This window comes from Heptranchias perlo, chromosome 8 (assembly GCF_035084215.1).
Source record: "Heptranchias perlo isolate sHepPer1 chromosome 8, sHepPer1.hap1, whole genome shotgun sequence".
Classification (NCBI taxonomy): domain Eukaryota; kingdom Metazoa; phylum Chordata; class Chondrichthyes; order Hexanchiformes; family Hexanchidae; genus Heptranchias; species Heptranchias perlo.
The window spans coordinates 41276766-41294425 of record NC_090332.1 but is presented as its reverse complement, the minus strand read 5'-3'; the positions used below and the strand labels follow the sequence as shown (position 1 = coordinate 41294425).

The window sequence follows — 17660 nt, the reverse complement described above, 5'->3', positions numbered from 1 at the left end:
AGGAGACCAAACTGCACACAATACTCCAAATGTGGTCTCACCAAGGCCCTGTATAACTGCAGTAAGACATCCCTGCTTCTGTACTCAAATCCTCTTGCAATGAAGGCCAACATACCATTCGCCTTCCTAACTGCTTGCTGCACCTGAATGCTCGCTTTCAGTGACTGGTGTACAAGGAACACCCAGGACTCGTTGCGTCTCCCCTTTTCCCAATCTATCACCATTTAGATAATAATCTGCCTTTCTGTTTTTGTAACCAAAGTGGATAACCTCACATTTATCCACGTTATACTGCATCTGCCATGTTCTTGCCCACTCACCCAACTTGTCTAAATCACATTGGAGCCTCTTTGCATCTTCCTCACAGCTCACATTCCACACCAGCTTTGTGTCGTTGCAAACTTGGAAATGTTACATTTAGTTCCCTCATCCAAATCATTGATGTATATTGTGAATAGCTAGGGCCCAAGCACTGATCCCTGCAGTACCCCATTAGTCACTGCCTGCCACCCGGAAAAAGACCCGTTTATTCCTACTCTCTGTTTCCTGTCAACCAATTCTCAATCCATGCCAGTATATTCACCCCCAATCCCATGTGTTTTAATTTTGCACACTAACCTCTTGTGTGGGACCTTATCAAAAGCCTTCTGAAAATCCAAGTACACCACATCCACTGGTTCTCCCCTATCTATTCTATTAGTTACATCCTCAAAAAACTCCAGTAGATTTGTTAAGCATGATTTCCCTTTCATAATCCCATGCTGACTTTGTCCAATCCCGTTAATGCCTTCTAAGTGCTCTGTTATCACATCTTTTATAATAGACTCTAGCATTTTCCCCACTACTGATGTTAGGCTAACTGGTCTATAATTCCCTGTTTTTTCTCTCCCTCTTTTAAATAGTGGGGTTACATTTGCCACCCTCCAATCTGTAGGAACTGTTCCAGAGTCTATAGAATTTTGGAAGATGATGACCAATGCATCCACTATTTCCAGGGCCACTTCCTTTAGTACTCTGGGATGTAGATTATCAGACCCTGGGGATTTGTCAGCCTTTTGGCCCCATTAATTTCCCTAGCACTATTTTTTTACAAATACTGGTTTCCTTCAGTTCCTCCATTTCACTAGACCTTTGGTTCCCTAACATTTCTGGGAGGTTATTTGTGTCCTCTTTTGTAAAGACAGAACCAAAGTATGTGTTTAATTGTTCTGCCATTTCTTTGTTCCCCATTATAATTTCCCCCATTTCTGACTGTAAGGGACCTACATTTGTCTTCACTAATCTTTTTCTCTTGACATTTATAGAAGCTTTTACAGTCAGTTTTTATGTTCCCTGCTAGTTTACTCTCATACTCTATTTTTCCCCTCTTAATCAATCTCTTTGTCCTCCTTTTCTGAATTCTGAACTGCTCCCAATCCTCAGGCTTGCCACTTTTTCTGGCAATTTTATATGTTTCCTCTTTGGATCTAATACTATCCCTACTTTCTTTTGTAAGCCACAGTTGAGCCACCTTTCCTGATTTATTTTTGCGCCAGACAGGAATGAATAATTGTTATAATTCCTGCATATGTTCTTTAAATATTAGCCATTGCCTATCCACCGTCATCCCTTTTAGTAAAGTTCCCCAATCTATCATAGCCAACTCGCACCTTATACTTTCGTAATTTCCTTTATTTAGATTCAGGACCCTAGTTTTGGATTCAACTACTTCACTCACCATCATAATGAGGAATTCTGTCATGTTGTGGTCGCCCTTCCCTAAGGGACCCCACACAACAAGATTGTTGATTAATCCTTTCTCTCACTGCACAATACCCAGTCTAGGATCGCCTGTTCTCTAGTTGGTTCCTCAATGTATTAGTCTAGAAAACCATCATGTACACACTCGAGGAATTCCTGCCCCACAGTATTATTGCTAATTTGGTTTGACCAATCTATATGTAGATTAAAGTCACCCATGATTATAGTTGTACCCTTCTTGCATGCGTCTCTAATGTCCTGTTTAATGCCCTTCCCTACATCTCCACTACTGTTTGGGGGCCTATAGACAAACCCCGCCAACGTTTTCTGCCCCTTGGTGTTTCTTAGCTCCACCCATACAGATTCCACATTGTGGTTTTCCGAGCCAATATCCTTCCTCACTATTGCATTGATTTCCTCCTTTACTAACAACACTACCCCACCTCCTTTCCCTTTTTTGCCTGCCCTTCCTAAATATTGAATACCCCCGGATGTTCAGTTCCCATCCTTGGTCACCCTGCAGCCATGTTTCCGTAATCGCAACTATATCATAACTGTTAATATCTATCTGCGCTGTTAATTCATCTAGCTTATTGCGAATGCTCTGCGCATTAAGACACAATGCTTTAGACTTGTCTTTTTAAGATTGCTGGTCATCTTAGTTTTATTTTGCACTATGGCCCTATTTGTTTTTCGCCCTTGTTTTCTCTGCCTTCCACTATTGCTTCTTCCCTTTCTGTCTTTTGTTTCTATCCTTGTTTCCCCCTGCTCAGGTTCCCATCCCCCTGCCATTCTAGTTTAAACCTTCCGCAACAGCACTAACAAACACGCCCGCGAGCACATCGGTCCCGGTCCCGCTCGGGTGTAACCTGTCCCGCTTGTACAGGTCCCACCTTCCCCAGAACCGGTCCCAATGTCCCAGGAGTCTAAATCCCTCCCTCCTACACTATCCCTGCAGCCACGCATTCATCTGGTCTATTCTCCTGTTCCTATACTCACTAGCACGTGGCACTAGTAGTAATCCTGAGATCACTACCTTTTGAGGTCCTTTTTAATTTATCTCCTAACTCCTTAAATTCACTTTGCTGGACCCCATCCTTTTTTTTTACCTGTGTCATTGGTACCAATATGCACTACTGAATGTTCACCCTCCCCCTCCAGAATGCCCTGCAGCTGCTCCGTGACATCCTTGACCCTAGCACCAGGGAGGCAAAATACCATCCTGGAGTCACGTTTGCGGCCGCAGAAACGCCTATCTGTTCCCCTTACAATTGAATGTGGTAGCGGATGAAGGAAGGCATGCCAGGGAGTTCAATAGCAAGCTAAGTCTGATTGGACGCATCTGCCATGATGCCACAAAATAGAACTACAGGCCCTGGCATATGTATTATTAATGACCGTGGGGAACTGCTTTCAAGTTCCGGGTCAACAGAGAGCCCAATGTAAAATTTTGCCATTTGCTGCAAGGGCACCTGCTAAGAGCTGCACAGTCAATGACAGTAACAGTCATAGGCCTCAAATTTGCCTTCACCTCCTTTTGAAGCAACTTGCAATGCTGTACTTTGGGGAGGGTGCCCTGGAGTGGCAAAGAGGGCCACTGTCTTTGTCATCACCTCATACTGCACCACTTCCATTTCAGCAGCCAGCAAATGGGGGGGGCTGAGTGTTATGCAGCTTTTTCATTTGCCTGCTTACTCTGTGCCTCTATTTGGTTTCCTTTCACATTGTTGCCTGTCAGATATTTTCCCTCTCCCCTTCAACTAATGGGTTAAAATATTTTTGCAAAGGCTCTAAGAATCCCCCTCCGTCCCTCCATGTGGCCACTTATTTTTAAGTTTCTGCATCCCTTTAAATTTTGTCAAATGTGCAATTTTCTAGTCAACCATTAGATTACATCCCTTCATAAGGCCAAAACTGCACATAACTATGAATAATTACACTCCTGAGAAGATTACACAAAATTGTATGCATTCTGGACTGACTTTTGGCAGGAACTGGAAAATCTACCCTTGACTTTTCTCCGTGATTCTCTTGACGATTAGCTAGGAGATGAGGTGGGTGCTTCCCCACATGATGGCTAATCAGAGGGCCAGCATTGTGTGTCACTGTTGCCCACCTCATAGCTGAAGAGTGACATCGGTGAGACCTGAGAGCAATGGTGGTCATTGGGAAATAAAACTGAGTTTGAAAAAAATTATAAGTAAAATCATCTTCATACAAAAGTCTTTTTATTGGTTTGCAAAGCACTTTTGGTTATTACGAGGCTATAAGGTGCTATATAAATGCAAGTTTGTTCTTGTTTTAATCCACAGAATTTAAACAGATTATTTATATTTACTAAAATAATGGACATTCTTTTAACAGAATTGACCTCATTAAACAAGATACAGCTGCATTAGAAGCTCATCTGCAGATAGTTAAAAAATCAAGAAATGTGAAAGAGGAGCTAACAGAAGAGACTTTGCCACCACAAAAAGAAGCCTTCCATATTAAACTTATACCAGGTCTGAAATTTGTCATAGAATTTTGTGAGCTATCTCTTTATTTTATCTTTTAATCAATCGCTTAATATTGGATAAGTGCAAAGCCTTTTTTTAAATAATTTTTGTTGACTATAGAATCCCTTTTTAAAGTATATTATTCCTTTACCCTTGTTTGAATCTCTCCATATCTTTCACCAATTCAAACTGAGAATGCAACCTGCTCCAGGCCCCTGGAAATGACTGGAGATGGTTGTTGGGAGATGTACAAGAGTGATTCTCCCTCCAATTTTCTATACCTCCTTGTGATAAACCTTTGCTTGTTGTTTCCCCATAATAGCATAGCCTAGCATGAGAAAGTCAGGATATGAAGGACCTGACCTATGCCTATAGCCCTGATTGTCCAGCCTGTGCTCCCTGTGAGTGCGGAATTGGGGAGCTACTACAGTTTCCTGCTGTCTAACTTAAACCATATTTTTATTGTTAAAAATCAACATTTAAAAAAAACTATTGTACTAATAACAGTTTAGAAAAGCATATATGCCAAATGTCAGTATCTTGCACTGACAGCATTTTGGGCCTTGCAAGTATATCGGCATTTGCTGATATTTTTCAGCACAGACCAGGCCCTCATCTGTCGGTGCCATTCCTACCACTAATGGATAATTATGGCCCTGCATTCTGTTGGCAGGATTTTTCATGTGAACAAGAATTTCCTATGAAATTACTTCCATTAGCGGCAGGATTTTTAAGATGCAATACAGTACTTGGAACCTGTTGTTTCTTTGTACTTTTTCCTTAATAGGCCTGACGTTGCAGGAGTCTGTAAATGTGGAGGATCTATGCAAGCACCTGAGGAAACTGGAAAGGAAACTCAAGGACCGAAGATTTGAGAACCAAACGAAATATGTGCCAGTCCAGGTCAAAACTAAACTAAGCCAAGAAATTAGTCAAAAAATGCAACAATGGGAAGAACTGGTCATGGAGAATGAGCAACTAAAACTCAGGTATTTGACAAGATTACTTTGTTGCTGTCTAATCACGATCAGAACAATGGCAGTTACATTGCCAGTCCTTTTACAGCTATTTCTTGAATAAATTCCAGGGTTTGGAATTTTCCTCTGTTTACATAATAATGAAATGTTCTATTTCTAATAAGTAGACATGTCTACTTATTAGAACATATTAGAGATAAAGAACATCACTGACCAATCGCAAAAAGTTTTGGACAGGGTAGGGGAATAGACATGGTTTATGTTGGAACCAGTGACGTAGAAAGAAATAGAATTGAGATCCTGCAAAGGGAGTTTCAACAGTTACAAAATAAAATAAAGAGCAGGATCTCGATGGTTGTAATATCAGAATTATTTCCAGTGCTAGTCAGTCTAGGAATAGATAAGAGAGTTAAATGTGTGGTTGAAGAGATGGTATAGGATGGCAGGGTTGAAATTTCTGGAACATTGGGGTTACATCCAGAGCATGAGGTGGTTTGTACAGGATTGATGGGCTTCACTTGAATAAGGCTTGGACCAACGCCCTCTCTTGGAGAGTAACTAGTGCTGGGGGGAAGGGTTTAAATCAATATGGTGGGGAAGCAAGATAAGGAAGCAGAAAAGAAAACAAATGTGACAAGCGGTTAATTTTTACTTTGAGCGGTTCCCATTTAACCCATTGACTGGGTTAAATGGGAACCTGGACAGGCATTTTATAAATTAATTTAAAATAATATATTCATTATTTGAACAAGGGGTGCAGCCTGGTTATTAATTGAGATGGCTAATAAAAGTGGAAAGCGTGCATGTGGGCTTATTGTATTAAATGGGGAGTGGGCGCTTCTAAGGGTAACAGTGGGTAGGCTGGACAGGAACCAATGCAGGTTTAAAAAAAGTAATTTAAAAAAAAATTAAGTCTTTTAAAAAGGCATGGACCAGAGCTTTTTTTAAAAATTGATTAAATCTTTAATGAAGCACTACCTGGACATTTAGAGAAAAATTAAAACAGAGTTAAGTATTATCATCTTTGACTCCTCCTACTTTTCCAATGACTGGTTCTAGCAGTTCCCCTAACAATTGCTTATGCCACCATTTTTAATGTTGAAGCCACCCAAAAAGTTGCTGCCGCTGTATGGGTACTTCGTGGTCTACCCGGTTGCAGTGTCAGTCTAGACAGTCCTTAGAGTTCTTGTTTCTCTCGATTTTCACAGGCTGCTCCTCTCTGTGGAGTTCTTGTTTGCTTCAGGTTTTGCAACCTTTCTTCTTCCTCAGAGTTTTTGTGTGCCAGGACCATCGTACCATATGCATCACAGCTGCCCAGCTCCCTGAGTTTTTCTTGAGCCAGGTGCACTCACTTCTGCCGATCCTCAATAGACTGAATAGTCTTGGGGCAAATTCTTATTTAGGAGGTAATGAGGGAGAAGTAGAATAGGGCACAGTGGGAGAGATGCCAATGGCAAGGCATCAGGGGAGGCCCGCAAAGAAAGGGAAGATAGAGCAGGATGACTGAAGAAGTGCCAAAACCAGACAATCTTTAGTCATAAGTATTACTTGTACATAAACTAAATTTTTAAAGCAAACATTTATTTTAAATGAAAAAATTTAGAAGTTAAAAGCTTGAATTAAAGGTGTACTTTATCTTTGTGCAATCTTACTGAAGAATAAGTTGGTGATGGAACTGTGAGTCATAGAATCGCTCCATACACCACAATGTGTAATTATAGCGTGACAAGTTTATATCGGCAAATCCCATTATAAATGTGGATTAGAAAATATATAATGGGAAACAGTTGACACAAATGTGTGATAGAAACATGGCTATACGAAGTCAAATAATGCAGACAGGTACGGTAATATTATGGCTATGTTACTGAACTAACAACCCAGCAGTTGTGTGTTCTAATGCCACCATGGCAAGTTGTAAAAATGAATTCAAAAGATCTAGTAATTTACATGCTAGCACCAGGAAAAATGATCAAAGCTACTGGTATTTCATGCAAATCCAACTAGTTCTTTAATGTTCTTTAGGGAAAAGAACCTGCCATCTCTACATGTAACTCCAGTCCCACAGTATGAGGTTGACTGTTGATGCCCTCTGAAGTAGCAAGCCACTCAGTTGTAAAAACAAACAATACACACTAGAAAGACTGCAGCTGTTCAGGGAGAAGGCCCACCACCTTATCAGGGTACTTAGGGATGGATAATAAATGTGGTCTTGCCAGTGTTGGCCACATTCCAAGATTAAGTTTTTTAAAAGTGCACGTTGATGTAAGATTTTTAATATATAGATAGAGATGAAGCAAAAAAAAAATTAGTAAGGGTAAAGGGAGAATGAAGACCGACGAACAGGTAACATAAAGGGAAATAGTAAAAGATTTTTTTTAAACACATACAAAAATAACTAAAGGAACGGTAGGGCCACTGGGCGATTGAAAAAGGAATCCTTTTAATGGTAAAGATACTAAATGAGTGCTTTGCCTCAGTCTTCACAGAAGAGTGTGGTAATGAGAAAGAAAAAATACAAGAGATAGACAGTTATCCTATCTAAACAATTAGATAGGATAACTGTCATGAATTTGGGTTTGCTATAAATATCTTCTCCAGTTTAGCGATGTCAATTGTTCCCTTAAGCTGTCTGAAAAATAATAAGTAGTTCTATTTTTCTTAGTTTTATTTAAGTCAAAAGCAATTCTAACCCTCTTTATTTTTACCTAATGTTTTACATAAGTGACAGATTTGGCAAACATTAGACAAAATCTCTACACAATATTGCAGGTACAAGAAACTGAAGCTAGTAGCAGATACAGTTGCTTCATGGGGTAAATCGGATAAAAATGTTTCTCTCACTGAATTTATTTTGCCAAGCCTGACCGAAGCAATGTCTCTTAAAGGTATAGTTATTTTTCCTTCTTTTTAATTTGCAGTTTTATTTCAATCTAAAGTTAGATTTGAAAATTTATTACATAAGTACCGTTTTATAAATGAATACTGTGTACAAAGTGAATTCTTTGTGTATTGTTAGTATTTTCGGTGTTTCTAATTGTATGGATCAGACATTTCGCAACATGGTTTTCTCACGGAAATGGCTGGATATTTTACACAGCAGATGGCACCTCTTAAATCTGCCTAATTCACTCTCTGCTGTATAGAGTTAGCATAGCCCGAGGCTAACTGCACGCTGGAGCTTACTTAGGATTTCTGTGTCTCCTGTCAATCCAGAAGGTAGAAAATACCAATTTCTTGATCCACTTCATATAGCCAAAAACTACTGATCGAATTTATTTACAATTAGATCATTTGCAGACAAAGATATAAACAGTTATTTTACAGCTCACATTGCAATTTACAATGCAAACTAGAATGACTGCTTTAAAAAAATTGCCATTTTACTGTTTCCTTCAAGTAGACTCTTTAAAATTACATAAAGGCCAATTTTCCTTTGTTTTGTGCCTGGAGTATACTTATTTCCTGGGTGTAAAGGAAAGAAAAAAGGGGTGGAGACTTGGTATCACAGGTTTCTGCCTCCTTTGCACTTAATACACAATTCCAGGGGTTTCCTTGGAGAAGGCAGAGCAGATGCAAGCATTGAAGTTAAATGCTAATGTGGTGTGAGTGATGTCACTGTACCTCCTGCCTCATTTTCTTGGCCCGAAACTAACAATGCCCACAGAAAGTGGGCCTTAGGGCTTGCACCCTTCTTCCTCAGATTGGAGCTTGGGCAGGAAGCAAACACCTGGAGGCACCAGAAAGTTAAATACCTTTTTTAACCAGGGCTTGCAGATGAACATAGGGACAAGGAACCTTCCTGCTACTGTTTTTGGATAGCAGCCAGAAGGCCTCATGGCTGATGGCCGTTACTGTTGTTGCAGGCCTTTTAAAATGACTTGAACCTGCAAGTAAGCAAAGACTGAGGAGCTATGAGTAGGGCTACTGTGGGTATTCCTGGTTTCCTGGATTCAACCTTTGACTTTCTGGGTATCAGCCAATAATGGAGGCATGATGGATTGCTGTAAAATGTATGAATCATGACTGTTGCCAGGGAAGTGGGCCTTGACTTGTATTATCCAATGAAGATGTGCAGATGGTTGCACGCAAGCTGAATATCAAGCTGATTGAGTAGAAGCCCTTGCAGTTCATTTTTGTGTGCATGGAGCAAGTAGGGGTATATATGTGTCATCAAGACATCTTGAACTGTTGAAAATTCTGCCATTTGGTTCTCTCCTGTCTTGCTGATGGGGAAAATGATGTGATTGGTTGCTCTTGAAAACAATGTTTAACCTGCTTTATACATCACTGCACTGCAAATAGATTATTGCTGCTGTCCCCTCTGGCAGCCTGGAAAGAGCTTGGGGCAAAAAATAAATGACGGCTGCTGTGACGTGCCTTAGAGCTTGGCTGGAGGTCCTCCTGGAGAATGTTGCACAACTCTATCACCACTTCCCTGATGAATCACAACATCTGGAGGTATTACTTCAGATAAATTGGGTTGGCAGGATTGAGAAGAAGGAGAGTGACTTCCCTCTGATTTTCCTTCTTACTGTAGGGAAACAGGCATCTTCTCTGATTGACTAGCCGGGGCCTAAAGTCCTTCATTTAGGGATCTGAAAGTGAGAACTTCATGGTGCATTTGATGAAACATCAAACTGTATGGATGCAGCACAGCCAATTTGTCTCATCAGCTGAAGTTTTAATGCTTAAATAACAGAAAATACATGTTTTTATTGGATTGTTGTGTTCCATAATAAAACAATACATTTTGCCTTGATGCAGAGGTTGATAATCTTTGGCCTGGGGTGTTTGATGATGATGAACCTGGCAAGATTAATGAAGCTGTGTACTTGCTGGAGTATGTTGAGAGGTGAGCTCAAATGACAAACTGGGTATTGTGAATTTTATTCACATTTCAAAGATTTGTCTATTACTTTTAATCAGTCACAGGGTTGTTTTGTTCTATAACTATATGGGATATTTATGAACGAGAAAAGAAAGTATAATAGATGGGTGAAGAGATGTGAAAATTGTCCATTCGTTAAAAAGCTTAAGGAAAAGGTTATAGCTTTAGAGAGGATGGTACAAAAACTTTATAAGGGCAGATAAAAGTGAGGGATTACTGAGGGAGTTGGATAGTATTAGACTTGGTAAGTGAGTCATCATAGCTAGTGAAATGGTCAGGTTAGCATTAGATCTTGAGAACAAATCATAAAGATCAAAGCTGGAGATAACTATAACTAGGGACAGGGTTGCCATGAATTGGAGACAAGTACTGAGGGAAGCCAATGAAATGGGGAAACTGGATTGATTAAAGTTGGCAAAAGTAGGAATAAAGGTAAGAAAGCCTGGGATGCTACTCAAAATTATAATAACAAACCGGTACTAGGTACTATCCCAACAATGCAAAATAAAACAAGGTCTCAGAAGAAATGGTAGCTAGAAAACCAGAGAAGATGGCATGGACAAAGATGCAGATTGTAAGTCAGAGAGATTGTAGTCATTGTGAACTCTGCTCAGGAAAGTGGATTGCTATGTGTGCCATGAGGACAAAACCTGTGGGATGGTGAATTGTTACCTATTGAGAAAAGATTAGAACAGATACTGAGGGGACAAGTAAGGACCTGTAGTAGTAGTCCACATAGGATAAATTACATAGGGAGAAATAATATAGGGGCCTTAAAAGTCACAAACTATAAGATAAAAGATACAAAGTAATGTTTTCTAGTGTTTTGGAAATGAGGGAGCTCACTTAAAAAATTGAGGACGTAAAAGAACAGTTGGTACAGGAGAGTCAGGTTGCATCTAAACCAGGTAGGAACAGAGATTTGCAAGCAACATTGAGGCAGCTGTTATGAATCATTTAAACCGGATTGATGGGGAGAAGAGCAGAAGGGGACCGGATCCCAGATGAGACTGAACGTAGTCAGCAGATGGGTATGGACAAAAAAGGTCAGAGAGACATTAATGAACTGCAAGCCAGTTGAATTCCAACCCCCTTGAGATAAAGGCCAATATTCCATTAGCCTTTTTGATTTACTTTTTGTTTCTGTACACTAGCTTTTAGTGATTTGTGTATATGGACTCCTGAATGGAGGGGGTTAGTCGGTTTGGTTAACAGGCCTGTTGGTGATCCCTGCACCAGACAGAGTGAGACTGCCACTCTATTTCCTGGCGTCAGAATTAACGGACAAAAGGGATACAGGACCGTAAGGTTTTAAACAAGAGACTGTAGGGTGTAGGCCTGAGGCCTTAGCGAGAATATCCTCTTGTTTCTAACTGAAAATTCCACTTTTCTTCCAGATTTAATGAACTGTTTGAAGATAAACAGTACAAGGCAGCTGCAATACATGTAGCAAATTGTCCCAGAGGAATCCTTCATAATATGGAGGTCATGGAAAAGTTTAAGGGTCAGTTCTGTTTTTTTGTTCATTGCTGTGTTTTATGCTTCTAGCCATTAAAATGGGAAAAGGTAATCCTACATCAGCTATTTGTGTTTCCTCATAGTCTTTCAAGATCAGAAATTAAAGGAATATATCTATTTAAAAAAAGGAATGTGCTGCCTGAAAGGGTGGTGGAACAGATGCAATCGTGGCTTTCAAAAAGGAATCTGATAAATACTTGAAGGGAAAAAATTTGCAGGGCTATGGGGAAAGAGCGGGGGAATGGGACTAACTGGATTGCTCTTACAAAGAGCCAGCACAGGCTCGATGAGCCGAATGGCCTCCTGTGCTGTAACCATTCTATGGTTCTATCATCTTATTTTAAAATTGGCATATTCCAATAGTTTAACAAATGTAGCATTATCAAGAAAGATTGAGTAATATACTCCTACTTCTGCTGAAATATTTGCTTACAATATTTGCGTATTTAGATTTTATAGAACATCTCTAAAAATCACTCAGTATATCTGAAAATATTTTAATAGTTAACAGAAATGCTTCAATAATATCTTCAATATCAGCTCTTCACATTGTATTAAAGTACCATGGCTTCTTTAAAATAGCTACTTTATTGACCTAAATAATAGGTCCTCCAAAGTCTACATTCAATAAGATCAGCCATGTCTTATTGAATGGCGGAGCAGGCTCGAGGGGCCGATTGGCCTACTCCTGCTCCAATTTCTTATGTTCTTAATGCGAATTTATGTCCTAAGTTACTTACGGCATTATTCACGCCACTTTTGCACAACTCCGCCTGGACTCTTGTTGGAACAGTTGAAAGCTAATTATAATAGTTCTGTTTCTGTCCCCCCCCCCCCCCCCCCCAATTTAAAATAGTGGTGATGGTGAAGTTCCATGATTTGCGCTAGTTTTCTTGCTGCTTGCAGGCACATTGATAAGGAAAGGTGCAGGCTAGCACTTGGTCATAATTTTGTGCTTTAGTAAAAGTTAAATGGTCTCTGACCAAATTAATTTTGTTCAGTTACACTCAACAAAGTTGATTTTTATTTCTATCAACTTGGTTGATTCTTCCCGTGCTGTTTCAAAGGCTTTATTATGTCAAGTTAGAATCAGGTGAGTTATACATATGTGAAGAGAATCACCTGCTGTAAATACAGTGCATATGTAGGAGAGGGATGCAGGCTAGACCTTTTTTTTTAAAAAAAAAGAGCTTAGGGCATGCTTTTTAATGTTACGTAGCTTTTAATTTTCATTGTAAATTACAATCCAAGCAAAAAACACTGTTCCAATTCTTAAATATACTGTAAAATTCCCACTATCAAAGATGTTCAGGAGGCCTGCTATAACTAAGCACCCAATCTTGATTCACCACACACACTATTTTAAAGTCCAACCTTGCTAGAGATCAGTGAAGGCTGGCACATATATTTGCTTTTAATCAGCGGATTAGCATTTAATCTGTAAACCTGGGGCTAGAATCTAAAATGCACCTGCGATTGTTGTTTCATTATAGTTAAACATATTTTAGTTAATAACAATTTGCTATGTAGTTACTTTTTCCTTATTCGTTCCTGGGATATGGACAACACTGGCAAGATGGTATTTATTGTCGATCACTAGTTTTCCTGAAGATATTAAGAATCAATCATATAATGTGCGACTGGAGTCACATGTAGGCCAGACTAGGTAGGGGTGGCAAGTTTCCTTCCTTGAAGGACATTAATTGGGTTTTTACAACAATCCAGCAGACATCATGGTCATTTTCTGATGCTAACCCACAAATTATCAGATTTACCTTTAGAGGGGGTGCAAAGAAGGTTCACTAGATTAATTCCTGGGATGAGAGGGTAGTCCTTTGGGGAGAGGGTAGTCCTTTGGGGAGAGATTGAGTAGAATGGGCCTATATTCCCTGGAGTTTAGAAAAAGGAGGGGTGATCTCATTAAAATGTATAAAATTCTTAGAAGGCTTGACAAGGTAGATGCTGGGAGGCTGTTTTCCCTGGCTGTAGAGTCTAGAACTAGGGGTCATAGTCTCAGGATATAGGGTCGACCATTTAGGACCGAGATGAGGTGAAATTTCTTCACTCAGGGTTGTGAATCTTTGGAATTCTCTACTCCAGAGGACTGTGGATACTCAGCCATTAAGAATATTCAAGGCTGAGATCGATAGATTTTCGGACACTGAGGGACTCGAGGGCTATGGGAATAGGGTGGGAAAGTGGATTGAGGTAGAAGATCAATCATGATCTTTTGAATGGCGAAGCAGCCTCGAGGGGCCAAATGGCCTACCTCCTGCTTCTATTTCTTATGTTCTTATTGAATTCAATTTCACAACTTGCTATGATGGGATTTGACCTTACAACTTCTGGGTTACTAGGCTACAGAACCCAGCTGGTTGGTTTGGCCATTAATAATGAGTTTTTATCATTTAATTTTTAAAACTTTTTAAAATGCATTTTCTTTTTCTGCTTCTGAGGCCTTCCTAGGCCAAATGCCATATGTCATTCCCCACCATAGAGGGCCTCCAAGCATCTGCCTAAGCTGTTCATTGAGATTTGTGTGAGCAGTCTGTCTTGTACTACATTTATCGCTCCTGTGTGAGGAAGAATATGGCTTGTGCTCAGTGCCTCCTCATAATGATACAGTTGAGATTCAGAACTAATAAGCAGCTAGTCAAAGATGCAAAACCTCCATCCTAACTCTGTTAACTCTAGGAGACTTTTTCAGACTCCTATCTATGGTTTTAAAATGCAAAACAATTGTGCAAGAAGGTGCACTTTGTTCTTTGATGTAACTGCTTACGTATTACATTTTTCTCTCTCAGCTGTTACGGAATATGAAGGGACTGCTTCTCCTCTCCTGCATTTCTTTGAAGCTGTAATGAGCTCCTTTTCTGCTGTCAGACATCTACCTAATGCAAAGATGGCACTAGAGGGAGTAAAATGTGCACTGAAGCAAAACCGACTGGATCTGGTCATACACTGGGTCATACAACAGAGGTAATACTCTAAACTAATTGGAATCATATTATTAAAAATACTGTTACTGCTGTGCCAGGGGTAGGGGACACAGTTGTGTATACCACAAGCGAACAAAAAATGGGAACTAGAGCAGAACATAAATAGGAGCAGGAGTAGGCCATACAGCCCCTCAAGTTTGCTCCACCATTCAATAAGATCAAGGCTGATCTTTTACCTCAACTCCACTTTCCCGCCCTATCCCCATATCCCATTGTTCCCTTAGTGTCCAAAAATCTATCAATCTCAGTCTTGAATATACACAACGACTGAACATCCACAGCCCTCTGGGTGTGGAATTCCAAAGGTTCACGACCCTCTGAGTGAAGAAATTTTTCCTTATCTAAGTCCTAAATGGCCGACCCCTTATCTTGAGACTATGACCTCTAGTTCTAGACTCTCCAGACAGGGGAAACAGCCTCTCAACATTTCTTTTTATTTGATCATGGGATGTGGGCAAGGCCAGCATTTGTTGCCCCTCCCTAATTGCCCTTGAGAAGGTGGTGGTGAACCGCTTTCTTGAACGGCTGCAGACCGTGTGGTGAAGGTTCTCCCACAGTGCTGTTAGGTGGGGAGTTCCAGCATTTTGACCCAGTGACGACGAAGGAATGGCGATATATTTCCAAGTCGGGATGGTGTGTGACTTGGAGGAGATCGTGCAGGTGGTGTTGTTCCCACGTGCCTGCTGCCCTTGTCCTTCTAGGTGGTAGAGGTCGCGGGTTTGGGAGATGCTGTCGAAGAAGCCTTGGCGAGTTGCTGCAGTGCATCCTGTAGATGGTACACACTGCAGCCACGGTGCGCCGGTAGTGAAGGGAGTGAATGTTTAGGGTGGTGGATGGGGTGCCAATCAAGCGGGTTGCTTTGTCCTGGATGGTGTCGAGCTTCTTGAGTGTTTTTGAAGCTGCACTCATCCAGGCAAGTGGAGAGTATTCCATCACACTCCTGACTTGTGCCTTGTAGATGGTGGAAAGGCTTTGGGGAGTCAGGAGGTGAGTCACTCGCTGCAGAATACCCAGCCTCTGACCTGCTCTTGTAGCCACAGTATTTATATGGCTGGTCTAGTTAAGTTTCTGGTCAATGGTGACCCCCCAGGATGTTGATGGTGCGGGATTCAGCGATGCCGTTGAATGTCAAGGGGAGGTGGTGAGACTCTCTCTTGTTGGAGATGGTCATTACCTGGCACTTGTCTGGTGCGAATGTTACTTGCCACTTATGAGCCCAAGCCTGGCTGTTGTCCAGGTCTTGCTGCATGCGGGCACGGACTGCTTCATTATCTGAGGGGTTGCGAATGGAACTGAACACTGTGCAATCATCAGCGAACATCCCTATTTCTGACCTTTATGATGGAGGGAAGGTCATTGATGAAGCAGCTGAAGATGGTTGGGCCTAGGACACTGCCCTGAGGAACTCCTGCAGCAATGTCCTGGGGCTGAGATGATTGGCCTCCAACAACCACTACCATCTTCCTTTGCGCTAGGTATGACTCCGGCCACTGAGAGTTTTCCCCCTGATTCCCATTGACTTCAATTTTACTAGGGCTCCTTGGTGTACACTCTGTCAAATGCTGCCTTGATGTCAAGGGCAGTCACTCTCCCCTCACCTCTGGAATTCAGCTCTTTTGTCGATGTTTGGACCAAGGCTGTGATGAGGTCTGGAGCCAAGTGGTCCTGGCGGAACCCAAACTGAGCATTGGTGAGTAAGCGCTGCTTGATAGCACTGTTGACAACACTTTCCATCACTTTGCTGATGATTGAGAGTAGACTGATGAGGCGGTAATTGGCCGGATTGGATTTGTCCTTTTTGTGGATAGGACATACCTGGGAAATTTTTCACATTGTCGGGTGGATGCCAGTATTGTAGCTGTACTGGAACAGCTTGGCTAGAGGCGCAGCTAGTTCTGGATCACAAGCCTTCAGCACTACAGCCAGGATGTTGTCGGGGCCCATAGCCTTTGTTGTATCCAGTGCACTCAGCCGTTTCTTGATGTCACGTGGAGTGAATCGAATTGGCTGAAGATTGGCTTCTGTGATGGTGGGGATATCGGGAGGAGGCCGAGATGGATCGTCCACTCGGCACTTCTGGCTGAAGATAGTTGCAAACGCTTCAGCCTGGTCTTTTGCACTCACGTGCATCAACCCTGTCACGCCCTCTAACAGTTTATACGTTTCAATAAGATCACCTTTCATTCTTCAAAACTCGAGAATATAGGCCCATTCTACTCAATCTCTCCTCATTGGACAACCCTTCCATCCCAGGAATCAATCTAGTGAACCCTCATTGCACCCCCTCTAAGTCAAGTATATCCTTCCTTAGATAAGGATACGAAAACTGTACACAGTACTCCAGGTGTGGTCTCACCAGAGCCCTATGCAATTGCAGCAAGACCTCCTTACTCTTATATTCCAACCCCCTTGCAATAAAGGCTAACATACCATTTGCCTTGCTAATTGCTTGCTCTATCTGCATGTTAACTTTCTGTGATTCGTGTACAAGGACACCCAAATTCCTCTGACTACCAACATTTCTTAGTCTCTCACCTTTTTTTAAAAAAAAATTCTGCTTTTATATTTTCCCTACCAAAGTGGATAATTTCACATTTCCCCAGATTATACTCCATCTGCCACCATCTTGCCCACTCACTTAACCTGTCTGTATCCCTTTTGCAGCCTCTTTGCGTCCTCCTGGCAGGAGGAAATTCTATATTTGAAATCCCAGCACTGTGACTTTTTCACTACAAGTGGAAACCACAGTGGAATAATGAGGTATTCAATGCATTATCATTGACAGATGTGCAAAGTATGCAATGAGTTTGGAAAGTGTATAAAGCATAAATATTGCAGGAACTAGCTAGAGAAATTAATGGCCCTAAGGGGTATAAAACATAGCAATATCATACATTAAACAAAGGACATATTTTCTGTTTATACTTATTTCATGTCAAAATGAATTAAAAGGGCAATAAAGGCCAATGTGGATGAACTAATGCACAGAACACTTTTGGATAAGCAGTATGAATTTTAAAGCATAAAAGAAATCTAG

At 41.0% G+C, this 17660-nt stretch overlaps 1 protein-coding gene across 2 annotated transcripts in view; it reads left to right on the top strand.

The window, feature by feature from the left end:
* The window catches only part of LOC137324572 (clathrin heavy chain linker domain-containing protein 1-like), an 88253-nt gene that overhangs the window by 2899 nt on the left and 67694 nt on the right, over positions 1-17660 (top strand). For both annotated transcript variants that reach the window (XM_067989013.1, XM_067989012.1), the window contains exons 3-8: positions 4105-4244; positions 5026-5227; positions 7988-8103; positions 9983-10070; positions 11504-11610; positions 14429-14603. In XM_067989013.1, the coding sequence (XP_067845114.1) occupies positions 4105-4244; positions 5026-5227; positions 7988-8103; positions 9983-10070; positions 11504-11610; positions 14429-14603 (828 nt within the window). The remainder of the gene's footprint in view (positions 1-4104; positions 4245-5025; positions 5228-7987; positions 8104-9982; positions 10071-11503; positions 11611-14428; positions 14604-17660) is intronic.